General features: G+C 47.9%; 2 protein-coding genes and 1 long non-coding RNA gene across 4 annotated transcripts; 1 reads left to right on the forward strand and 2 right to left on the reverse strand.

The window, feature by feature from the left end:
* The first annotated feature begins 1,797 nt into the window (after positions 1–1,797).
* Positions 1,798–9,814, forward strand: LOC148638852 (death-associated protein 1-like). Of its 2 annotated transcripts, none has more exons than XM_088623305.1 (4): positions 1,798–2,048; positions 4,571–4,673; positions 7,019–7,061; positions 7,251–9,814. In XM_088623305.1, the coding sequence occupies exons 1-4, from the start codon at positions 1,994–1,996 to the stop codon at positions 7,368–7,370; spliced, it is 321 nt and encodes a 106-aa protein (XP_088479431.1). In that variant the 5' UTR covers positions 1,798–1,993; the 3' UTR covers positions 7,371–9,814. The 2 variants fall into 2 exon arrangements, with proteins under 2 accessions (XP_088479431.1, XP_088479432.1); XM_088623306.1 differs by lacking the exon at positions 1,798–2,048 and adding an exon at positions 2,221–2,721.
* On the reverse strand, positions 3,487–9,854 carry LOC148638853 (uncharacterized). Its single transcript, XR_015931023.1, has 3 exons — positions 9,820–9,854; positions 6,109–6,174; positions 3,487–3,801 (listed from the first exon to the last, which is right to left on the reverse strand). It is a non-coding gene; the product is annotated as an uncharacterized LOC148638853 (long non-coding RNA).
* A 538-nt stretch (positions 9,855–10,392) lies between these two features.
* On the reverse strand, positions 10,393–18,193 carry ccr7 (chemokine (C-C motif) receptor 7). Its single transcript, XM_088623303.1, has 3 exons — positions 18,022–18,193; positions 14,415–14,461; positions 10,393–12,686 (listed from the first exon to the last, which is right to left on the reverse strand). The coding sequence occupies exons 1-3, from the start codon at positions 18,035–18,037 to the stop codon at positions 11,622–11,624; spliced, it is 1,128 nt and encodes a 375-aa protein (XP_088479429.1). The 5' UTR covers positions 18,038–18,193; the 3' UTR covers positions 10,393–11,621.
* Positions 18,194–24,224: the final 6,031 nt, after the last annotated feature.

Consider the following 24,224-nt stretch of genomic DNA (forward strand, 5'->3'; position numbering starts at 1 on the left):
AGTGATTGCGAGGGGAGTACATTTACAGGTCCTGGTGTAGCTGTGAGGATTCCTGTTAGGAGTGGGGTGTAATGACTCAATGGGTTGTTATCTTTTATCTGTGTTACATTTGTACACAGAGTTGTTACATATGTTTTGGTATTTCTCTGTGTGTAAATAACAGGTGCTTGGGGGCAAAATAGATTTCTGAGAAATCAGACAACAAAGTATAATCGTATCCTGAAGTGGCTCTGGACAACCCAAGCCAGAGCAATGGAAAGAGTCCCTCAGCGCAATGCACGGATAATGTCCTCGGATAAAGCAATCTATAATCATCCAGGTGGGGCTGCACGCTGGTGGTGGTGGAGGGGATCCCCATTACCTGTAAAGCGCTTTGAGTGGAGCGTCCAGAAAAGCGCTATATAAGTGTAAGCAATTGTTATTATGATGATGATGATGATGATGATGATGATGATGATGATGTCCGGGTCAAGGTGCGCGTGTCCGCAGGTAGCACAGCCGCCGTGAGCGCGGCCCCGGTCGCCTGCCCGAGGGAGACGAGCCTCAGAGCCGCGCGACCCCCCCTCGGCCAGGACGGCGGAGCGTGTGCCGGTACTGGAGGAGTCAGCGCAATACTGGAAGGAGACAGCGGGCTGTTGCACGTCACGTCACGGGCAGCAGAGAGAAGCGATAAGCAGGAAGGGTCGGGCTATTATTACCTATTATTAGGCTATTACTATGGGAGGGGACTGACGTCTGGAGACTGCTCTGTGAAACCTCCGGTCTCGGCTGCTCCGACTTTCCCTGGCCGGTTCTCGATGAGTCGTCAAGCCTCTCCGACCTCTCACAAACCGTGACGGATCCCAGAGGCAACACCAAGCACGAAAAGGAGCACGTACAAGCCTGCCGTCGCCCGCTCGCTCTGCCACCCCTGACTAGAGCGCAGCGGCGCTCGCTCAGCTACTGACTGATGAAGAGGCGCAGCAGCAGTCACAGCAACAAGAGCTCAGGAGATCAGATTCCCGAGGCTCCTCTGTGGAGGTGGTGCCCCAGCGTCCTGCAGCGGGTCTTTAAAGAAGGACAACGCTCAATGAACCCTCTGCAGGAACTCGAAATCGTCTCCGCGGAGCCACCTGGTGGCCGGGGGAACAGTTACACGCTGTGCCCGTTGCCCTGAAGCGGAACTTCACAGGACCGACCTGGGCCGCAGTGTTTCTAGGGACCAGAGAGAGAGGCATTTAATGCACCAAGAAAGTTGTTGTGGCGCGCTCCTTGGCCACTGACATAACCGCTTTTGAAAACTGCTGGCGCCGGTTTGCGCGTATCAGGAACTGTCTCTTTGAGTCAGGATAATCGCTTCATGACAACTCGACAGAAAAGAACAGTCGTCGAGCTGCCGCGTAAGCTCCTGTTGTGAGCTCACTGTTATCAGCGTTACACCTCTGACGCCAACAAGGGCCGAGTACATGAATAAAAATCCGAAATATCTGTTTTCAAAGAGGGACACAAAGACCGACTCGACACCACCTCTACCAGAACAGAGCGACACCTCCTGCGCCCGCGCGCAGCGGGCACGCGAGCGGGGCAGGGTCACGTGACAAGGGTCGGACTGGTCCATCCGAGCGCTGCGGGGGCCATCCTGAATATTTCTGTGATAAATAAAGGCTTACTTGACACGAAAGTCTTAAATGTTCATTCTTTGTACATTTTTAAATTAAATATAGTACTGATATTAAGATCATATTTTACATGGACAAGATGAAATAAAATGTGTACCCCACGCTGCCTGTGCACATGGTATCATTTGGATCGTGTCCAGCAGGGAGCGCTGGGAGAGCTGGATTGTTTGTGTTGATGTTTTTTCACTCTTTAAAAAAAAACAAACCCCGCCGTTAGGGCCTTCCTACCGTAGCTGTTGTCTGTTTGGAAACACTCTATTAAAAGCAAAAGGATTACTGTTTTTTCTTGTTTGTAAATATTTTATCTGCCCTGGAGTGACGGAAGGTTTTGGAAAATGTCTTCGCCACCGCGAGAGAAACCTCCGACCAAAGGCGGACACCCACCTGCAGGTTTCCTGCTGCTCCTTACTGTTGTAGAGAGGGGAGAGAGGGATGGGGTGGAGGGAGGAGGGGGTAGAAGATGGAGGGAGAGAGGGGTGGAGGGAGAGGAACAGCAAAAAGAAACAGAGCCTGACGAAGTACAGGCTCAGTGACCACAGCCTGGCCATAGAAACTGGGCGACACAGGCAGACCTGGCTGCCCAGAGAGGACAGGCTGTGCTCCCACTGCCAGCGGGGAGAAATAGAGACAGAGGTGCACTTCCTACTGCACTGTGACAGATACTCTGGGATTAGAGAAACATTCCTCCCGAAATTAACACATCTTATCCCAGAATTCCCACGCCTTCCAGAATCACAACGGGTCCCAATCCTACTGGGAGAGAGGAGGGAACTCCGTTGAACTGGCAGCCCAGTATGTGATCTCTTGTCACAGCCTGAGGAACAGTGAGCCTGTCTCTCAGTAATGCTCTATGTGCTGTATGCAATTGTACTATGATGTTTATATTATAAGTGCATGCAGATATTGTATTGTATTATATTGTATTGTATGATCCAGTACAACACAACACTTAACACTGTGGCAACACTAACTTACCGGGCATGCCAATGAAGCTGTTTGAATTGGAATTTGAGAGAGTTGGGAGAGAGGAGAGAGGGATCGAGATGAGAATTTGAAATGGCAGGTGAGGCGTGTACATTATAGACAGAGTGACAGCTTTTTATGATCTATTTCACAGGGCCACTTGGTCCGATTGGTATTAAGGTCTCACTATCTTATTAGTTCAGTAATGTGGTTCTTAAGATGTTATTATTCTTAGTACCTGTACAAAGAGTAAGTACAGGTAATTAGTAAGTAGTCGTCTCCTTTTGATAAAATAAAGTAATCTGATTATGATGTATAAATTTATTATTTGGGGAAATTAGTGTGGAGATGCTACCCACGAGGCTGGTGGGTGACTTAAATAAATTTTGAGCGATCTGAAGACAGAGTCTGGAAATGAGACAGTATTGAATACGTGAGGCCATCTGTTGCATTCAGCATTGTGTTAAAATTAAAGATATTAATGGTCACATCTCTTTAGCAGGACTGACAAACTGTTGATATAAAACAATAACAAGGGAAATGTACGGTTTGATTAAATCTGTAGTGTATATAGGTCCAACATATATAGACTACAAAGGAACAAGTAACAGGTTCCCTGCTTAAAAGAGAAGAAAGAAAACACAACGTTTCGGCCGTGTAGCCTTCTTCAGGTGTATAGACTGTATTTTATTTTGCTACCCATTATTTATTTAAGTGGCCTAAAAAGTAGAAAATCAATTTAAATAACTGTCTTTATAGAGCAGAACTTTGTGGGGATTTCAGAATTTCAGTGGGAGCCTTTGATCAGTGAGGCTCCGTCTCCTAGCAACAGCGCTTTGCGGTCTGCCAGAGACCATTGTGGTGACGCTGATGTGTTGGACTGCGGGCACACAAGGGAAGCTTTTTGGAGTGTGACGTGCTGGTAATAAGGAATAAACAAAACAAGCAGAACTGAAAATCGTTGATTTCAAAGTGCTACGTAAGAGAACAGGAAAAAAAAAGTGACAGTAAAAAGGCAGTCATTCTTGCGTGCAGAATACACTTTTAAAATGGAAACGAGTCCCTTCTGCACCTGTTTACATACGTGTGCTGAGGCCTCCTGGGGTTGGGTGATGTCAGCTGGGCCCGCATTCATGCTTTTGACTGAAGAGCCGCTGTTGGGGTCCTGTCTGTTTCAGAGCTGTTCAAAGAAGGAAAACAAACTTGCACACCTGCCGCTAGAACAGAATGAATGAATTATTCGGGCATGCTTCACGTTCGGAGCCTTTGTCCATAAAGAGAGTTTCCCTTTCAGTCAGACGGTGTGACCTGAGATCAGGAATCTGAATTGTGTCACACACTTGGGGGTTAGTGGTGTTAGTGTCCGGGACTCTGGACAGGTACTAGGTGGTTGAGGGTTTAGCCCCCAGCTAAACTATACAAGCTGAAATGTCACGATAGTTCACAAGCTTAGTATAGATACTAATATATATAGTAAAGGAACAAGTAAAAGGTTTATTCCATGCTGAAAAAAAGAAGAAAGAGAACACAACGTTTCGGCCGTGGAGAAACGGCCGAAACGTTGTGTTCTCTTTCTTCTTTTTTTCAGCATGGAATAAACCTATTACTTGTTCCTTTGCAGCCTACGCATGCTGACGCAGCAACCCACCTGAACTAATATATATAGAGCTCTGTGATGGGCTGGCGTCCTGTCCAGGATGTATCCGGCCTGGCACTTGTTGCTCACCAGGATAGGCTCCCCGCAGGAACTCTTGAATTGGATGAAGCGGTTGGGAAATGGATGGATATATAAAGCAATACACTCTTAAAAACTGACGCTCAACCACTTGCTGAAGGATCCTTTGAGAGCAAAGCCTGTTCCGCTGAGCGAGGGCCTGCCGGGGTGGAGACCTGGGGCTGCTGTCCTGTTTAACACCCCTCTGCCTTCTCTCTTGCTCTCCGGGTTCCAGTGAAGGCCGGGGGGATGCGCATCGTCCAGAAGCACCACGCAGCAGGAGACCACCAGGGCCAGGACAGGGACAAGGACAGTAAGGACTGGGAGACCGGCGCCAGGTGAGAGCAGGCTGGAGCTCTGGGCTTCCTCCGGAGGCCTGGGGTCACGGCTGGGACCGCCGCAGGGACGGGGTGCCACACCTGCCCCGTCACACTGTTCGTTCTTCTGACTTGATCACTAATAATAATAATTGCTTACGCTTATCTAGCGCTTTCCTGGACACTCCACTCAGCTTTCCAGGTCATGGGGACTCCCCTCCACCATCACCAGTTGTGCAGCCCCACTTGGATGATGCTCCAGTACACTCCCCACACACCAGCTCTCAGTGGGGAGAACAGAGTGATGAAGCCAGTTCAGAGATGGGGATTGTTAGGAGGCCATGATGGGAAAGGCCATGGGGAAATCTGGCCAGAACACAGGGGTAACAACCCTACTCTTTTCGAGAAACGCCCTGGGATTCTTTATGACCACAGAGAGTCAGGACCTCGGTTTTACGTCTCATCTAAAGGACGGCGCCTGTTTACAGTATAGTGTCCCTGTCACTATACTGGGGCATTAGGACCCACATGGACCGCAGGGCGAGCGCCTCCTGTTGGCCCCACTAACACCTCTTCCAGCAGCAGCCTTAATTTTCCCCATCCAGGTACTGACCAGGCTCACGCCTGCTGAGCTCCAGTGGGCTGCCAGCTGGGAGCTGCAGGGTGACATGGCTGCTGGCTATATGGAAGTTGACTTCCAGTAAACTCTTTTCATCCTCTCACTTGCTGTCCACCTTCAAGCTTTCCTCCCTGTAAGGTCGCCTTGACATGCAGCCACAGTGGCAAACGAGAGGCCAGCCATCCCCAGGGTGAGAGTTGTTTTCTCTCAAGGGACAGAGAACTGGGAGGGGCTCCTGACTGGGTGCTGACAGTGAAACCCAATGCATTCATCTGCGCTGGTTTGTGCTGTTGAAAGTAGCATCTGAAGGGCTACTATATTCCTGAAATATAGCGCCTTTCTTTTTTCAGTGTGACGTTGCTCAGCCCCCCCTACAACGGCGACAAGGGTCACATGACTCCCTGAAAAAAGCAGGCGCTGTCTCGGGAATGAAAGCATCTCAGATCCTACTTTCAACTGCACAAACCAGCACAGCCTGAGCGCAAATGAAAGAGGATGAGAGACTTCACGCCCCCCAAAAAATATAAGGCGCTATATCTCAGCATAAAAGCAGCACCAACACTGCTTTCAAAGGCACAAGCAGCGCTGACGAATGCGGTGGGTTTCATTGTGATGTTTGCAGGGGTGTCAGCTTTCACGGAGCTTGATCTGTCGGCTGTGGTAGAGCTTGTGAGCAGACCTGCGACTTTCAGTCGAACGTGTGTGTGAGCAGACGGCTCAGTGGCAGCGTCCTGTGGGTTAGAAGTGTGTCAGAGAGCATGCTGTGCTCTTGGTTCCTTGCCGCATGTGTGCACACACACACAAGGTGTCAGGTTCACAGTAAACCGTGGAACCGACCTGCTCGGATCTGGAGTTGAAATACACAGCCCAGGGCTCCTTCTGGTCTGAGCCAGCTCCTGAAATCTAGACACAGGAAGAGATGATTTTCAGTTTCTTTTGTGCATTGTGTGTGCGTGCACTCCTAGGGTGTAGCCTTTTCAGTACTAGATTCTTTGTACTTTTTAATCTTTTCTTACCTTATCTAAGGATGCGATCAAAGCTGCTAAGAAAAAAAGAGGTAATTGGTACCACAGGTTACCATTTTAGGGAGCATGCAGCAGACAGGATGCTGCTCTTTCGCGGTGTGCAGAGAACAGGTGGTGTCAAAATGGAAGATGAACAGGAAGGGGTCATCCCTGGGTCAATCAAAAAAATAAGAGCAATATCCACAACTGTTTTCCTGCAGCGAAGTCAAGATAACCTTCGTGATTACTGAAATTTAAAAAAAGCATTGCTGTACTTGGCACCTACAGAATGATTTTTAAATGAAGACAGTTAAAGACAAAACATCCCTTTCCACTGGACATCTGCTGTGGCCTGCTTCTTGACAAAGCCAAGCTGAAGGTCAGAAAGGAGCTCAGAGCCAGACAGATGTCTCTCTGTGGCGGGGTAGCTGCTCGAAATCCATCACCGGGGACAGGAGAGTTTCTCTGTGCCTGACGATCATAAGAATCATTTGAAACTGTGCTTTTGGAAACTCTCTAAAAACCGACACAAACCCGAATCCTTAATAATGAAGTTTAAATATTTTGTTGTTGAATGGCTGTAAATTCCTATGCTGCATTTCCTATGTGTAATTATTAATCACTGTTGTAATAGAGCTGTTATGTAACTCCCTGCCTGTGAGTGAGCCTCAGGGAACCCAGGGGGCGTTGCTCCTGTGCTTGTCACCACTAATGCGCTCTCTCTGTCTCTCTGTCTCTCGCAGCCCCCCCAAGCCAACGTTATTCATCTCTGGAGCAATAGCCCGGGTAAGAGCTGCTTGTCACATCGCCTCAGCTGGAGTATTAAGAGCTCCGGCAGGTTTGTGGGTGTCTACCCTGCCCCGGCTGCTTGCGAGGGGAGAGAGTGTTGTGAAATTTGAACGGGACACCGACTATAAAGTGTTTTGCTGTCTGCAGGCCCTCTGAAGCCCCCTACCCCTCTGATCTCCCACACAGGGCGATAAGGACTTCCCCCCTGCTGCTGCCCAGGTGGCCCACCAGAAACCCCAGGCCTGCCTGGAGAAGCTGCCCCCCCCTCACCACCTCAACCAGCACATCCACCAGCCCCGCAAGTGAGCTGGCCCGGCGCCCGCGCTGCCTTGTCCCCACACCAGGGGGCGCCGCCGTGGCCCGGAGGATCTCCTACACTACAGTGGATGGAGGACGGTCCTCTGGAGCTGCGGTTCCCCAGGAACATCTCTGTCTGTCTGTCTCTGTTCTCTAAAGAAGTTCCGCTCGACGCCTTGTGTACAGCGCTAAGGGGTGGAGGGGTGTGTGCATGGTGGGTGTCAGGTAAGCTGCTATCTTTGTGAGGTCTCTCGGTGGCAACAGGGCAGGGGGGGGACACTGTTTGACGGCAGAGGTGTCTCTGTGCTCTGACTGTACAGGGCGATGCCCATTTCACCCCAGGGAATACCTGCTTCCTGCGCCATGCATCATCAGCAGACATTCCTGTCCCATCTCGAATCCCCAGTGAGCGCGCCATCTGCCAGGGCTACCCAGCCCAGTACCAGACCGCTGGGAGGAGTGAACTGAACCAGACAGATCAAGAAGTGATGTGCAAGCCCTGCAAAATGATTTCCCCCAATCCAAATACCAGTCAGAGAGCTGTGTCATGCAATCTGGAGCAACACAGCCAACATATACAGTACCAAGAGCTATTCCAAGTTGGCAGGAGTAACAAAGTATTGTTTTTAAGGCACTGACAAAGACATGATTGCCTTCCCAGCTTTCGTAGCCAATATACAACTCCAGATTATCTAGGATAATTTTAAACTAAAACGAGCTTAGCTCTTAGGAAAATGAGAGCCGAAGGAAAAAAATAAAACTCAGGACAGACATTTTGTGTTTCTCAGAAAGCTGCAGTGTTTTGCTGGCAGCTCTGTGGGTTTTAAAACCCATTTTCTGCACGATGCCTTCAAGAGCCTTTCCGAAGGGATTTCATTTGTTTCGGAGACGGCTATGAAGTTACATTGTATTTTAAAATATTACTTTTATCTAGTATTTCTTGTACAAATCAGGAGATTGGGAAATTCAGGAAAGTATAAGGCCCTTTACCGGTGATATTGACTGCTGTTGTTATTGAAAGATGTCTGATATTAGTGGTGTTAGTAACGTTAATAGCTGTATTTCAGACAGGAGGCAAGGAATCCACATTCGTTCCACTTGAACCACAGGACACAGCAGGGTTTCTGTTCAACAGGTAGAGCTGTTCAGTCCTTTAAATCCCTGTCAGGGAAATTGAAACACAAACGTCTGTACAGCCAAAGAAGTAAGTGTTTAGAGTATGACGTGAGTCTTCATTACAGATTTTGGCCTTTAACTTAGTTGGTCTTGGTATCTTTTCAGAAGAGATCAAAGCATCAACATTCTTTTCCTTTTTCCTGACTTGAATGTCCAATTGATTTTGCTTTATTGATCCAAGGATTGAGCTCACATTATGTAGCCACATGCTCCTGTTCCTGAATGACACTGAAGTTTTTTAGATCTTTTTTAATATTTTCTGACCAAAAGGAAACCAGTATTTGCACTTTGGGTGAGTGTATATTTAATCATTCTTTTAACCTGAGAGAATGGTCCAAGCCATGACTTTTATCTGCTTCAAAATAAAAATGAATAACTTAATTGCTTTTAAAACACAAAGGGGAATCACGTTGTCAAAGGGCATAACTATAACAAGCACTATTAACCCAAGGAAAAAGAGTCTCTCCGGTACTCCTGGAGCTGTCTGTGTCTCACCTGCGAATTGAGTGATTGAATAAAAAGATCGTTTCCACCCATCTGAAACACACACTGCATGGGTTTGTCCTCATGTGGACAGGGATCAGAAGGGGTTTGCTAACAGAAGAAACTTGCAAAAGCCACACTTGTTCTCATATGTTCTTGCAACGTTTTGGCAACACAGGATCAAAGGCAAAACGAGCACAATTCTGCAACCCTGACTCTCCCCTTCATTCTCAGCACTGGGGGTTTAGTGATCAGGGTTCGGGGTTTGTAACTGCAAGACGGGGGGTTCAAATCACAGGTGAGACACAGCTGTTGAGCAGGGTACTTTACTCGAAAGGGTTCCAGAAAAGTGCTCAGCTGTATAATTGGTGCATGTGTCAGTCGCCTTGGATAAAACATCAGCCAAAGCAATTAGCAGCAGTAGTAAATGGTTATCATGGGACAGCAACGTGTTCCTGGGCTTCAGTCCCAGCAAGACTGAGTGCTGCTGTTGTTTCACTGTAAAATACCCTGCTGCTGACGTGGGTGTTCTCCAGGTTGGCAGTGTGACTGACTCATTTGATTAAATAATAATTTCTATGGAAAAAAAGAGAGATGTGTTTTATCCTTGGCAGCTTGACAGATCTCTGAATCCCCTGAGTGTGATCCACTCGGTCCTAGCTGGAGGCCCAGTCCCGGTTCTGAAAGAACAGGAGCTTCGCCCTCTTGAGAGTTATTGTTATTAGAGTTATTCATCGTTGTTGTTGTTGTTGTTGATGAGGTACTTTGTGTTATTAAAAATCTTGTTAAAATAACTTACCTTCTCGACTGCTCTGTGGTTCTTGTCTTCTCATGTCTGTGAATCTCTTCTGTTCTCAGACACAGTTTCCATGCACTATGTTTTGAAAAGATCGTTTCCACCCCTCTGAAACACACAAGGTAAAAACAAAACTCCCCCCACCGCAAAAACAAAAAACCCCAAACCTGAGCATACTAACCTGTTCGAGAGTCACATGTTCCCCTGTGAAGTTCAGCAGCCAGACAGTGTGCACCCACAGTTCGTTCCCACGAGCCCTTGCACACAGACTTCCATGGCCTCACGAACCTTTTGATTAAGTTCCATGAAATTTTCCACTGGACATTAAAGAAAACTGAGGTATAACATTGCTACTAGAAATTTATTTTTCATACCTCAGTTGATAACACTCCCTACAGCAATCACAAATGTTTATATCATATGTCAGCATGAGGTTGTTAAACTCATCATCTAATTTATGGCCACACGTCACTGAGAAAATCATCTGCTTTAAGAAAGAGGGGAAAAAAATGTAATTCAATACATTCTTCCTGGTAGACTTAAGACGGAACTGTTAAGAATTTGAACATTCATGTGTTTGAGATTTTTGTAAATCATTTATTAGAATAAAATAGAAAATATCCAACAGCTTACAATCATAAAGCAACACTGAACATTAGTTTATGCTTATTTTAGTATTTGTGTTGGCTGAAATACTGAATACTGCATAACATTTAAGGACTTAAGTTTATGGACATTGTGCTCTTGTATTTGTTACAACATTGTGCAATGATTAAAATCGATTACAATTTGAAATATATATATATACCTGAGCAAGGGAGGCAGAATTACAATATAAAAATTAATTACGACTTTTGTCCAGTAGGTGGCAGCCTCTGATCTGTCTAGTAGAGTCGCATGCTAAATCCAAAACTCTGCCAGTAACTGAACCCGAGGCTGCAATATCATTCAACTTCAGCTGCCTATTCTGTTAAAATGTTTATTCCTGTGTAGCTATTTTATCAGATACTGGCATGCAATTCATTCCATTTACAATCTGAAAGAACTAGTATTTTTTAATATTTGGAACCTTTTTTAAAATCTGTAAAAAAATAATACAATCTCTCTTCGGACAAAATCTAATCCTCTTATAGACCACTGAAACACTGGAACTCAACATCTTTTGATGCATTTAGGAGCTCAACTTCATTTTGACAAAAACAGACACAAGTAAAGACGACAAAGATGTCCTTAAATCTACACGTCACACGAACGCCTGAAGGATTTCAAGCGAGGCCATTCTATTCCATTTAGCTGATTAGAGTCACGAAGTCAGTCGCTCCCTGAACTTCAAGAGAACCATCGTTGTGCTTGACGTCTGCTTCACAGAAAAAACGTGTTCCTCATTAGGCACTGGATAGGGCTGGAACATAAGCCCTAATGACGAAAGGAGAGTAAAAATGGACAATACCCGTCTTCAAAACTCCCCCCACAGTTTTTTCAACCTCCTCCCCACCCCCGCTGAAAGATATACGAACCCTGGGTTCAGCTGGGGGTAATTGCAGGGGGATTCACTTTGCAGAAAAAGAGCTCGTGTCCTGTCCCAGTATGTCTGACGGTGAAATGTGTGTAGGAAGCAGGCTGTACCGGGAAGAGGATCCTGTGCATGTGGTGGTCTGCGCCCCAGTGCCCTGCCCCGACAGCGGAGCGCTCCGTTGGGACAACGTTGCTCATGGAGCAGCACCGACGCGCCCCTGCAGCTGCCGAACAGAGAGCTAAACCCTCCCGAAGACTCGGAGTCCGGTCGGGCCCTGGCGGCCCCCCGGCTAGGGGGAGTAGGTGGTGGTGGTCTCGGTGTCCATGGCGATGGAGCCCCTCTTCTGCTTGCAGGTGGTGTAGCGGAAGAAGCGCTCGTGGCTCACGCAGCCCAGCTCCTTCAGCAGCTTGAGCAGGTCGTTGCGGAACTTGACCCCGATGAAGGCGTACAGGAAGGGGTTGAGGCAGCAGCGCATGAAGGCCAGGCTCTGCGTGACGTCGATGGCGAAGACGATGCGCTTCTCGAAGGGGCAGTCGGAGTTGCCCATGGTGACGGTGCGCAGGAGGGTGGCCACGTTGTAGGGCAGCTGGAAGGCCAGGAAGACCAGCACCACGGCGAAGATCACCTTGATGGCCTTGTTCTTCTCGAAGTTGCGCGCCTGCAGCAGGGTGCGGATGATCATGAAGTAGCAGAAGAACATGACCAGCAGGGGCAGCAGGAAGCCGCCCACCATCTGCCCCACCTGGATGCCGATCCGGAGCCGCAGGGAGTCGTTGGCGAAGGGTGTGCACATCTTGAGGTCGGTCACGCGGGCGTAGACCATCTCGGGCACGGAGAAGAGCAGCGCCAGGGCCCACAGCACCACGGAGGAGACCTTGCTGAAGTGGACGGCCTGCGAGCGGTGCCGGTGGGCGGAGGCCGCCCGCGCGATGGCGAAGTAGCGGTCGATGCTGATGCACATGAGCAGGAGCATGCCGCTGAAGAAGCTGACCTTGTAGATGCCGTAGATGGCCTTGCACGTGCCCAGCCCGAAGGCCCAGTCCCTGGCGTAGCTCATGGCCCAGAAGGGCAGCGTCAGCAGGAACAGGGTGTCGGCGGCGGCCAGGTTGAGCAGGTAGACGTCCGTCATGGTCTTCAGCCTCTTGAAGTAGATGTAGGTGAGCATTACCAGCAGGTTCCCCACCAGCCCCACGAAGCAGATGGTGGAGTAGATGGTCGGGAAGAACCAGGTGCGGAAGGCCCTCACATCGTCCATGGGGCACTGCTGCTGGAACTGGCTGTAGTCCGGCGTGATGCTGCTGTCGTCGTAACTGTAGTCGGTCGACATGGTCTCATTCTCCTCCGAAGCACGGGCCTGCGACAGGAGCGGATTTTCATTTTAGAAGCTCCCGTTTGCCAGTTTGGTTTCTTTCTGCACCCCACCTGAGAGACGTTTAGCAAACCGCAGTATGGGGGCCCACTGGTGCGAGTGGCAGGACCAGGCCACCAGGGGGAGCCCTCCGCAAGGAGCGCGCAGCCACACACATACTGCAGCTGAGGTGTGGATCAGCTGTTGACAGACTGTCCGTCACACAAATTTGAATGCGATATCTCTGGAATACGGGGTTCAGTTCAATGGGCAGGTTTTTTGCTTAACAAGTAAAGTGAGCTCCAGTGTGGAGAGTTCTGTTCTCATAACTGGAAGGTTGTGGGTTCGAATCCCAGGTGAGACACTGCTGTTACACCCTTGAGCAAGTTACTTACCCTGAACGGTTCCAGTGAAATACCAAGCTGTATAAATAAGTCACCTTGGATAAAAGTGTCAAGCAAGTAAACTGATTATGTGAGAAAGCACATTAAAATAGTTTTTTTTTTCCCTCAGACGTTACTGTTTGCATTTTTTTAATCTAGTTTCTCTCCAAAGGAAATCTATCCAATGGCTTTCTCCAATTTCAAGCAAAGTGTGAAGCCTGTGTCTTTGCACTAGCCTCTCGCCTGGGTGGCTCTCTGTGTGCTGCCTGGTAGGTGGCCACTGAAAACAGAAATCCTAACGTTCTTATTCTGGAGGGTCTTGCGGCCTTTATGTCCCCCAGAAGGAGGCTTCCTGGTTGCCACCCCACCACCTGCAGCCTCCTCAAACCCCTCCCCCAGCCCCCCTCTGCACCTGCCCCACGTGGTGAGTTCTGCACTGAACATCTCACTCACACATCAAAGAGTTTCAAACAAAACCCGGAAAGGAAAGTGTGCAGGTTTACAAGAAACGGATGAAAGCCCCTTCTGTTGTTCTGCTATCGGTTTGAGCAGAACTCAATTCCCCAGATAAACAGCATCTCCTTAAATAATTCATCTTCACCACTTCCTGAGTACTCTGGCTGTCTTTTGTAGCTCTTCAATTTGAAAAGAAAAATAGTGCAGAGATGCAGCCAGCTGGCAAGACCTATGACATACTGACAAGAATCGCCACAGACCTGGACATAAACACCACAATGGTGAGCTTGGTGAAAATACCTTCAGCCAAGACACCTCACTTTCAAAAAATCTTCTTTCGCTCCAGTGCCCTTTCTGCTACCAGACGAAGAGACTGACAGATAGTTCACAGCTTTCAGACCACTTCTCCTGTCACGCGCTCCTGACTTGATTTGTCTAAAAATTCTCGGCAGCATCGAGAGGTTCAACGCGCTTGGTTTAACACCTCTTGAACATGCAGAAAAACAATCGAAATTAATTTCTCTCTCTTCTCATGCAAGGAAAAGGATGTAGACTCGACTGCACTGGCATCAAAACAAAACCATGAGCTAGAACAATTTTGGAAGACGCATATCCATGAAGTTGTCTGTCAAAATGGAGCAAAAAGCGGAGGTTTTGCTGGTGTTCTGGGGACTTGTTATGAATTTCATGCCAAACAGGCTGACTGTAGGACTGTGACCAGATTAATGTGGGGTTTGTGTGTCCCAACTGGTTGTGCCTCACTGGTGATGCTGGAGAACGCCAATCTGCTGGGCTTCCAGAGACGAAGCTCCGCTCAGTGTGGGCCCTCATCTCCTCCTGTTAGTTACTTCTCCAACCTCCACCCCTCCCCACTCTCTGTGAATCAGAGTCTTACCTTTATGAAGAACCAGAACAGCAGAGTTTTGCTCAGCAGATGGACTCCTGAGGGAGACATAGTATTCATGTTGATCAATATTCACTGATTCATTGATTAAGCTTATTTAGCAATGTTTCATGATGCCCATTGCCAATATTATGTTATAATGGATGATATTGAGCTCTTTCTTATATTTTAAGATACTAAAGAGACATTCTTTTCCTCAGTGATTATACCAATGTGCTTTTCCTTGAAGGTGGTGAGAGAAGACTTCATTTACACAGGGTTAAGAGTGAACACAGGCCAGAGAGCAAAACAGTGAAGAGAGACTGAGCACTGGAGGCCCTCCTGTACACAAACAGTGGTGGGAGAGTGGGACAAGAAGTCAAACACGTTCGCCAGGTCTTTTCTAGTGCTGTTGGTTCAAAGGAGCGTGACGTCGGAATTGGTGCCAGTTCGCCTCCAAGAGACCACGAAACCCCGGATCAGTCACTGACATGGAAACATCAGTTCAGGCTGGTAACGTCTCTGAGCGCCACACGGCCACAGCCGGGGAGTGGAAGAGCCGAGTGGAAGGACAGTACAGCAGCGCTCGGGGTTCGGACCGGGACACGAACTGGCCTGGAAACTGAACTATACTAACGCGAAAATAAAGCGCAAAATCTTGATTAAATAAACTGCCGATTCATTTACTCATTTACAATCTTTTTTGCTCATTGAGCCTTTTTTAGCTTTGTTTTCTCCTCGCCTGCAATACACTACGCACTCAAGAAAGCTATTAAGATTTTATCCTTTTATTATCAAACAAATCTCTGCAAAAACAAAGTATTTTAAAACACGCCTAGATCATTTTAAATTTCCACTCATATAAGCCGCGAAATCAGTTTAGTGAAGGGCTCCTTTCACACATCCGTTTCTTTCCCGTCGCGTCACGCAGGTGCCCGGGGGAGGATGCCAGGTGGGGGCTCTGGGACACTGCGTGTCTCGCTACGTCCTCCCGGCCTGAAGCTGCTGTTCGCTGCTCTCAACCTAAAACATTGTTTCCAGGTAGGAGGTAGGAAAGAAGTGGTTTTAAAGGGGCCCGACACTCGCACTAACCGCCCCTCAGGCTGATCGCCGCTGAGGGCTACTGCTGGAGACGGGGACTAATGCAGAAAAAAAGAGACCTCCGTTGACTTTTGATCTTTGTCAGATGCATCGTGTCCGGACGGATGCTCCTTCACCGATGAGCAATCGAGTGAAAGCCTAATGAAACCGCGTTGCGGTCTGATTTCTGCGAATCGGGAGCTGGCTGCCGGAGTAGCGGTCTCCACACCGGCTTTCACTGTCCCGGGACTCTCACCGCCGGAGAGAGAGAGAGACTCGTCTCCTGCTTTCAGCCGCAACTCTCGGGAGTTTCACCGAGAGTCACTGACCCGGGAGATACTAAAATGGGGAAGCACGCCCCCCTCCCTGAGCAGCCCCCAGGCGGACACCGCCGAACCGCAGTCACCCTCATTACCCTCGTCGCCGGGCTCCCGTCCTCCCTCACAGCCGCTGCCGAGCTCCTTGGTCTGGAGGAGACAGAGATCCCCGCTCACGTTTCCAGAGAGCCGGCGACTCTCAATCCGTAACTCGCACGAAAAACAGCTACCAGGCTTCCTGGAAACGGCACGGGTCCCTTCTGCTCTTGAACAAAACACGTTTCGTCTGAAAGCCCAGTGTGGGTGGATGATGTTGGAGGGGTTGTCCCGACGGATGGGTGAAAAACAGTCTTGACGTCTGAGATGAAATATTTCAGTAGCATTTTTGTTTTTACATTATTGATTGGTTTTAACTTAAGAGGAGCTGTAGTTTCTCACTGCCGCCCTGAACCTCTGACGCCTGTGGGGCGTTAATTAACGGTTGCAACTGTTCTGGCAGTGATGTCTGGGAGTAGGGCTGTTAATGTCTCTCAGCTCAGCATCACAGCAAGAATACTCAACGTGCTGCCCAGTCACCTTCCACTCCAGTGTTTACCTCCAGCAAGCTGCTTCATTATTTAGAGCAGAGCCGTCCAGTCCCGGTCCTGGAGTGTAGGCCAGCTCCAGGTTTTCATTCCAACTCCGCTCTTAACAGGCTACACTAGCTGGTTACTATCTGACCTGGGCATTTTAACTTCTCCGGGCTTTAAAAAGGCCCTGAGAACCTGTGGACACAGGACTGGACACCCCTGATTTGCAGGAGCAGTTTTACTGTGAAGTTACTCTGCAGTGGAATGAGTGGATGGAGTTGCTTGTTTCTCTTCAGGGCTGTGGAACTCTGTCAGGCGGACAGAAGGAGTGACAGAACGGGACACGTACTGTGGACTGGATTCTTCTCTCTCAAGGCTCAAATGACAGAACTGCCACAGTCCCTCCCAGATACCCATCCTGTCACTTCCCGCCATTTATAAGGAAACGCGTTGAAGTTGTGGGATTCCTGATTTTCTGCAGTCGTGAGAAACGCAATATCACTGTTCTCTCAATTAGTCGAGATACGCAATATCTAGGGCACAGTACTTGTGGTTTGTTCCAAAGTGCAACCATCCCTGCCTTGAATGCATTAGCTCTCAGTGCTCTGCTTTGTGCAACAGTATTAAACTCTGCACCAAGAGACATTGCGTCTCCCGCTAAAACAACTCTTTGAAAAGAGCTACAGAAAACACAGCAGACGATCAAAATCTTGCACCATTTAATTGTTAGCCTGCACGGCTCATTGATTCCCTTCTGCCTTGGTGTTCACATAAATCTCACACCTCACAGGGAGTCCTGATTGCAGCCCAGCAACACAAATCACCACTCAGTGGTGAACAGGACTTTCACATGCTGAGAGGGCTGGAGAGGAAGAGGTCTCAGTCTTCCCAGCCGGGCTGCGAAGAGAAGCCACACTAACCTTCGAGAACCTCAAGAAGTCGTGCAGTGACCACGGGGCACCGGATGGTCACCCACGAAATGTGGCTAATATTAAAGCAACAGAACCCGTGACGATTACAACAGTAACATACAGAGACGTGGGGGGGGAGCTCTTTTGAATGAAGCATTTCAAATCTGTCTCTGACAGAGTGGCACACCTCTTGTTCTTTCTGGCCACGAACAACTCAGCCAAAATCAGCAGACTGTGCCGATAAACATTTCAAGTTGGCTTAACTTTTCGAGTTGGCTCGAAAAGAGTAGGGGTGTAACCCCGGCATCCTGGCCAAATTTCCCATTGGCCCTTACCAATCATGGCCTCCTAACAATCCCCATCTCTGAACTGTCTTCATCACTCTGCTCTCCTCCCCACTGAGAGCTGGTGTGTGGTGAGCGTTCTGGAGCACTATGGCTGCCGTCGCATCATCCAGGTGGGGCTGCACACTGGTGGAGGTGGAGGGGATCCCCATTACCTCTAAAGCGCTTTGAGTGGAGTGTCCAGAAAAGCGCTATATGAGTGTAACCAATTATTATTATTATTATTAAACCCTCCAGGCAGCAGCGAAGACAATGAAATAAAAACCATGCGTGTGTGCAACTGAATCTAATATGGGTAACAATGAGCAAAACTAGAGAAACAAGGGCAAGAAACGCAGAAAACAGAAGAGAGACCAGTACAGGCTCTTCCACGTGCGGCGCTACATCAGAAGACTCACGTGTGGCTCCAGCCATGTTTGCTTGACAGGTCCTGCTCCTCAGCGATGGGCTTCGTCCTCACTCGCCAGCCTGGTGCAGAGAGACAGACGGGGCTCTCGTGTCACTGCGATCTTCCCCCTGCTGCCTGACAGATCAATCTGAAAGCTGCTCTCTGTTCTATCAAAAGTCTTAACCACAGTTTCTTCTCTCTTAAAGGAACAGTGACAGCTACACTTCCTGAGGAGGCTGCTGTCTCGCCACAGATCGAACTGGCCATGCCCCTTTCCTCACCTCTTGACTCATTACAATTACATTTGGACCACCTGGCTCGTTTGGGTTTTAGTGCTTAATTAATCCAGCCAGTTTTTGAAAGAAGCCAGGGCACAACATAACTGACGGCTTGTTCCAAACCTCCACAATCCTTTGTGTAAAGAGGTGCCTACGGTTACACAGAGTCACTTTGCTGTAATTGCCACCTGCTTCATCTTTCAGAATTGATTCTGAAGAGGCCCACTGGGTTAACTATATTGCCACTTGCAGTTTAAGTTATTCTTTTCTTGGGCACAGTATCTAAAGCCTTTTGGAAATGTAAATATACAGGCTGTTCTATTTGTACTTTTGCTACTGGTGCTTGCCTAAAAACCCTAACAAATTAGCTAAGAAAGACCTAATTTAACTGTTCATGTAACTGAATCCACGTTTATTATCCTCCTAAAATTCTATTGGCCCTGAGACGCAATCCTCAAGCTCAGTTCGAGAGTTTTGCCTGTTCTTGATGCTCAAATCTGCAACGCTGTTCGAGTTGATCATAATTCTCACTGTCCAAAAATGTATTTGGTCAAATTCAATGCAGTTGTATTAGTGTACACCAGGACAGGACACCTCCCCAAAGTAACACCCCTGCTCATCAGGTTTGCTTGATGGTTACAGGCAGCTCTCAGTGTTCAGCTGGAGCTGTGTATCTCTTGTGGATGAGAGCCATTCTCTCCTCCTGGTCTTTCTCAGCAGTAGGGTTTTGTTTTGAGTGTGCTGTGGTCACACGAGCTGTGTGGGAGACAGAAGCAAGCTCTCCATCTCGAAGGCTGCTGTGGAGAGCTCATCAATGAGCAGAGGGCAGGGCTCACGAGTAACATGTTCCTCTTGTGCTAGTAGTAGCTGTAGTAGCAGCTGTAGTAGTAGTTGTACTGTAGCTATGGAAAGTTTAGGTGTGATGGTGGTCTGTGGTTATTTGTGTATCACCAGAACTCCTCAGGATGTGGGTGCAAAAGGTTCACTTGTACCTGTCTATCTGTGGTGTCAGAAAGTGCTCATGAAAAACAGCAACATGTCAGACTCCCATGTGCAATTGGTGCCCACGCAGAGACGCAGAACAACAGTGCAGTACGAGCAACAACTAAAACACTGGGAAAACCTACCCAAACCGGCCCAGTCGCCCCTCACAGAATCCCCACTTGTGACAGAGGCCTGTTGTCAAATGCAAGTGCCTGGTGCCAGGAGTTGGGAGTGCAGGTGGGTAACGTTTCTTATTAAATTGAGCCTGAGCCCTGCAGGTCTGCATCAACCTGTCCACCTCCCAGCCTCCTCCTGGCCCTCTAGCTGCAGGGCAGCGATTAGCAGAGCGGACCCACATAGTCTGCAGGGTGAGCGCCCCCCGCTGGCCCCACTAACACCTCTTCCAGCAGCAGCCTTGGTTTTCCCCAGGAGTCTCCCATCCAGGTATGACCAGGCTCACACCTGCTGAGCTCCAGTGGGCTGCCAGTTCTGAGTTACAGGGTGATACGGCTGCTGGCATTACAGTAGCGACAGGAAATACATTTGCTCATGTTTGAAGATGGGGGTCTGAATCTAATCCAGCACAAAGAGTCACCTACTGCTGTCCTGCCTGCTGGTTTCAGATCCGCATTCTCTACCTCAGGAGAAAAGATGGTTTCTTTTTTTTGCATCTGCCTCATTTCCTGTTATTATCCAGCACAGGTGGGTTGTGGTCTGGGGCCATATGCTGAGGCCAAAGGCAAGACACAGGTTTTACCCAACAGTCCTGTCCAGGCAGTTTCACCAGGCTGCTTAGGTCCAGAGAAGAACCTTCTCCCCCTGTTCAGAAAGCAGCTGTAAAAGCTTCGAGCTGAAAAGAAAGACGATGGGTTCCTTAGGTGTAGACACACTCAATGTTCATTTTCCTTTGCTGAAACGTGAAGGGTCTTATGGGCTCATCCAGAGCCATGCTGTCTGGTTGTTTTTCCTCTCGCAGTAAAGCAGGTGTGACGGGTGTGAGGACAAGGAGGTCCTGTTCGGCACTCAGCTGGTGAACGGCAGTGCACCTTCTGGCAGACGGAGACTGCGAGAACCGCCACATTACACCAGCAGCCACCAGCTACTCCCAGCGATCCAGCTCCTGGTGGACCTTCAAACCTGGGTCTTCATTCCAGCCGACAGCTCAGTTACTTAAGTGAATGCATACCATGCTCAGCAGGAATGTTAAAAAATAAAGCAACTATGGTTTCATAACCATTAAGAGGTTTTAAGACCTATTTGAAAATCTATTTTACCGAGAAAGAAAACTGCTCTTCTTCATCAAAAATACTGGTTCATATGGGGATCCGAATCCATATCGAAGAAATCCAGCAGCCCTGTCTTCTGTGCCGCACGCAGCTCGCTGCCTTGAGCATGCTGGAACCATGACAACGAGACAAAAAAAAGTTTCCAAATCAGATCTAAAAAGTTGCTGAATGCGAGGCTGGACGCGGGCAAACTTCCCCGCAGCGTCAGAGAGAAGTCGGATTGCTTCATCAGGGTGGTCGGTTGCTGACAGGAGCTGTCACAACTGTGCTCGGCCCGCTCCTCTGCTCTGCCACCCTAGCAGGGCGGTTGGCTCTTATTGTTAATAAAAGCAGATGTGCTCCTGCTGATGCAGGGGCCTCAGACCCAGTTCCTTCTTCGGTGTTCTGCTCTGCTAATCGCTGCCCTGCAGCTAGAGGGCCAGGAGGAGGCTGGGAGGTGGACAGGTTGATGCAGACCTGCAGGGCTCAGGCTCAATTTAATAAGAAACGTGACCCACCTGCACTCCCAACTCCTGGCACCAGGCACTTGCATTTGACAACAGGCCTCTGTCACAAGTGGGGATTCTGTGAGGGGCAACTGGGCCGGTTTGGGTAGGTTTTCCCAGTGTTTTAGTTGTTGCTCGTACTGCACTGTTGTTCTGCGTCTCTGCGTGGGCACCAATTGCACATGGGAGTCTGACATGTTGCTGTGTTTTTCATGAGCACTTCCTGACACCACAGATAGACAGGTACAAGTGAACCTTTTGCACCCACATCCTGAGGAGTTCTGGTGATACACAAATAACCACAGACCACCATCACACCTAAACTTTCCACAGCTACAGTACAACTACTACTACAGCTGCTACTACAGCTACTACTAGCACAAGAGGAACATGTTACTAGTGAGCCCTGCCCTCTGCTCATTGATGAGCTCTCCACAGCAGCCTTCGAGATGGAGAGCTTGCTTCTGTCTCCCACACAGCTCGTGTGACCACAGCACACTCAAAACAAAACCCTACTGCTGAGAAAGACCAGGAGGAGAGAATGGCTCTCATCCACAAGAGATACACAGCTCCAGCTGAACACTGAGAGCTGCCTGTAACCATCAAGCAAACCTGATGAGCAGGGGTGTTACTTTGGGGAGGTGTCCTGTCCTGTTCTGGGGTAACATTATGTAAATAAGACTGCCTTAAAGTATGAACAGAGAAGACAGATTTAAAATGAAAGAACAGGCTAGAAAGATCTCATGTAAACTGTTTTTTAAAAATCCAGATTTCTTTTACTGAAAAAATACAATAACCACACTGGACCAAATACATTTTTGGACAGTGAGAACTATGATCAACTGGAACAGCGTTGCAGATTTGAGCATCAGTAACAGGCAAAAATCTTGATGCGATTCTTCCTGTTTCAGTCCATCATTTTGTCTGAATCAAATTTGCTACACAAACAAGGTGTGAGCTGAAGAAAGGTCAATGAAATTCATTTTTGATTAAGCAAAAGCTCAGATTTCATTTTTGCACTTCGAGCTTCCAGCTACACCTCCTCCCCTGCTTACTTTATGAAAAACATCTTTCTGTCCTTTTTATTACAAAAGGATTCCAGGCTGTCAAAGACTTTAACAGTGCACAGCAGAGCAAACACGCCCAGCATTGTGTAAAAGTTCAAACAAGCAGACAAGTGTTTATCAGTGCAGATAATTTCTTTTTAAGCATATCAACAAGAAAATCTTGTTTTCCTTAAGTATGAATAGGGTCTCGCCCAGACATTTCAAGAACAATAAGACCTAATTAAGGAGTTCTTGTTCTGAAAAAAAAAATCCATCCTTCAACGCAGTCAGACTTGTACTGAGATGCCAACAGGAGTCGGGATTCCGAAAGAGAGCTGACGGTTCCTTCCGTTCCTTCTTATTTTCCAGAATCCGTGGGGAGCTCCATTCCGAACAGCAGTTTCCCACTGCCGGCCTGCAGAGATCCGTGGATTGGTGCAGAAACCCGACTAGCCAAACAGAAAGAATCACATCAAGATTATTTGCCTGTTAATGATGCTCAAATCTGCAACGCTGCTTGAGTTGATCATAGTTCTCACTGTCTATAAATGTATTTGGTCAAATCCAGTGCACTTGTATGAGTGTACACCACCAGTCTCTCTTCTCAGCTGAGAGTCTTTCTTGCACAAACATAAAAATAAAATAAAAAAACGGAAAGTACGTGAAAAAAGGATGTAACTAGAAACTGCATCTTTCCCCAGTTTCTGTATTTCTTCATTCTGTGACTCATGACTGACTGATCTGGACAGCCCTCGAGCTGCAGAATTCCCCTGGGACTCCGACCTGGAGCTGTGGGACTCCCCAGCAGGCAGTCCCCCACCACCGAGGCTGTCCTCTTGCCCACTGCTGGAATTTCAGGGGAACCTGTGGCCCAGTCACAGGACTCTCAGGTGGCCTGACATCAGCAGCAGCCTGTGACTCAGACAGTCCCCACTAAGAGCAGGACAGCAGAGAGCCCACAGACGAGAGGAGCATTCAGTCTGGCGTTTATTAGCGGGCTAATCGGAGGATCACAGAGGTGTTTCCTGAAAGAAGCCGGGGTACCGTCTTTGATGGAATGACAGGGCAGCTTGTTACAGACCCCTGCACCCCTGTGTGTAATGCAATGCCTCCCGTTTTCAATTTCAAAAGCACTTTTCCAGTTTCTGTTTGGATATAGGATATGTGTGAAAGTAGCCTGTTCTATCGCCTGTTTGAGGCAATATGTCTTCCTGTTGTTGTTTGATGCAGATGTTGACTTGGATGATAGAGAGCAATGTGTTGCCAGACTGGGCTACACTAATCAACGCTTTAACATCTCTTGACTGTATGTGAGGAAAAGAACCAAAATATACTGATATTTATATGCTGCCGTACTGAAAGTAGTGTAATATTAAGGAGGGGAAGAATATAGAAAGGTTCACAATTAGTCAATCACGATAGTCTCGACACGCCTGCTATATTGGAAATAAATCATCTGTACATCCTGATGGAACAGATAATAGACATTTCGGCTTGGTTACTTTGAAGCACAGCTAATCAGCTAATCTGTAGATTAATTAAACCATACTTTCCTCATTAGATTTTCAGAATTGTTTTCAGTTTTACAAATGTAAGAGATTTTACATTTAGCTATAGATATTATTAGTTTCAAAACAGCAACTTTTTAGGACCAATACAACAAAAAAAGTGTAATCAATCACTCAGGTCAGTTAAAGGTTAGGGTCTAATCAATCAATATTAGTTCAGCTAATGGCTCAGTCCATCAGCCGAAACTAAATTCACCTGGACAGCAGTGTGTCCAGGCACAATTTAGAGGAACGGAGGTACTGTATAAACGTTTATAATTTTTGAAAAAAAAATAATGTCCAGTCTTAAGTAAATATTAATTGAACACAATTATGTTGTCTAGAAAGGAAATACTTGAACAGCTCAAATATGAGATGGAGCATGTCATTTGAATGCATGCAACATATTTAATTCTGAGCGAAATGATTGAAGTACAGATAATTACATAGATATGCAGCAGTAACCAGGCACAAGTATTATCCCAGATCCTGGTCTGGTTAGGTCCTGTCCTTCCCATCAGCCCTCCTGCCATCAACTGCAATTAAGTTTGCAAAGCAAACCTGAAGTCAGCTCTCCTCTTCCTGAA

This window comes from Lepisosteus platostomus, chromosome 28 (genome assembly GCF_059453375.1).
Source record: "Lepisosteus platostomus isolate fLepPlt1 chromosome 28, fLepPlt1.hap1, whole genome shotgun sequence".
NCBI classification, from domain to species: domain Eukaryota; kingdom Metazoa; phylum Chordata; class Actinopteri; order Semionotiformes; family Lepisosteidae; genus Lepisosteus; species Lepisosteus platostomus.

Excerpts from the sequence above, each read along its gene's own strand:
- LOC148638852 (XM_088623305.1), top strand. The coding sequence starts at position 1,994 with ATGTCTTCGCCACCGCGAGAGAAACCTCCGACCAAAGGCGGACACCCA. Across the intron at positions 2,049-4,570 it reads AGGCGGACACCCACCTGCAG|TGAAGGCCGGGGGGATGCGC; the intron begins GTTTCCTGCTGC and ends TCCGGGTTCCAG. Across the intron at positions 7,062-7,250 it reads TCTCTGGAGCAATAGCCCGG|GGCGATAAGGACTTCCCCCC; the intron begins GTAAGAGCTGCT and ends TCTCCCACACAG.
- ccr7 (XM_088623303.1), bottom strand. Across the intron at positions 12,687-14,414 it reads TGTTCTGGTTCTTCATAAAG|GCCCGTGCTTCGGAGGAGAA; the intron begins GTAAGACTCTGA and ends CTCCTGTCGCAG.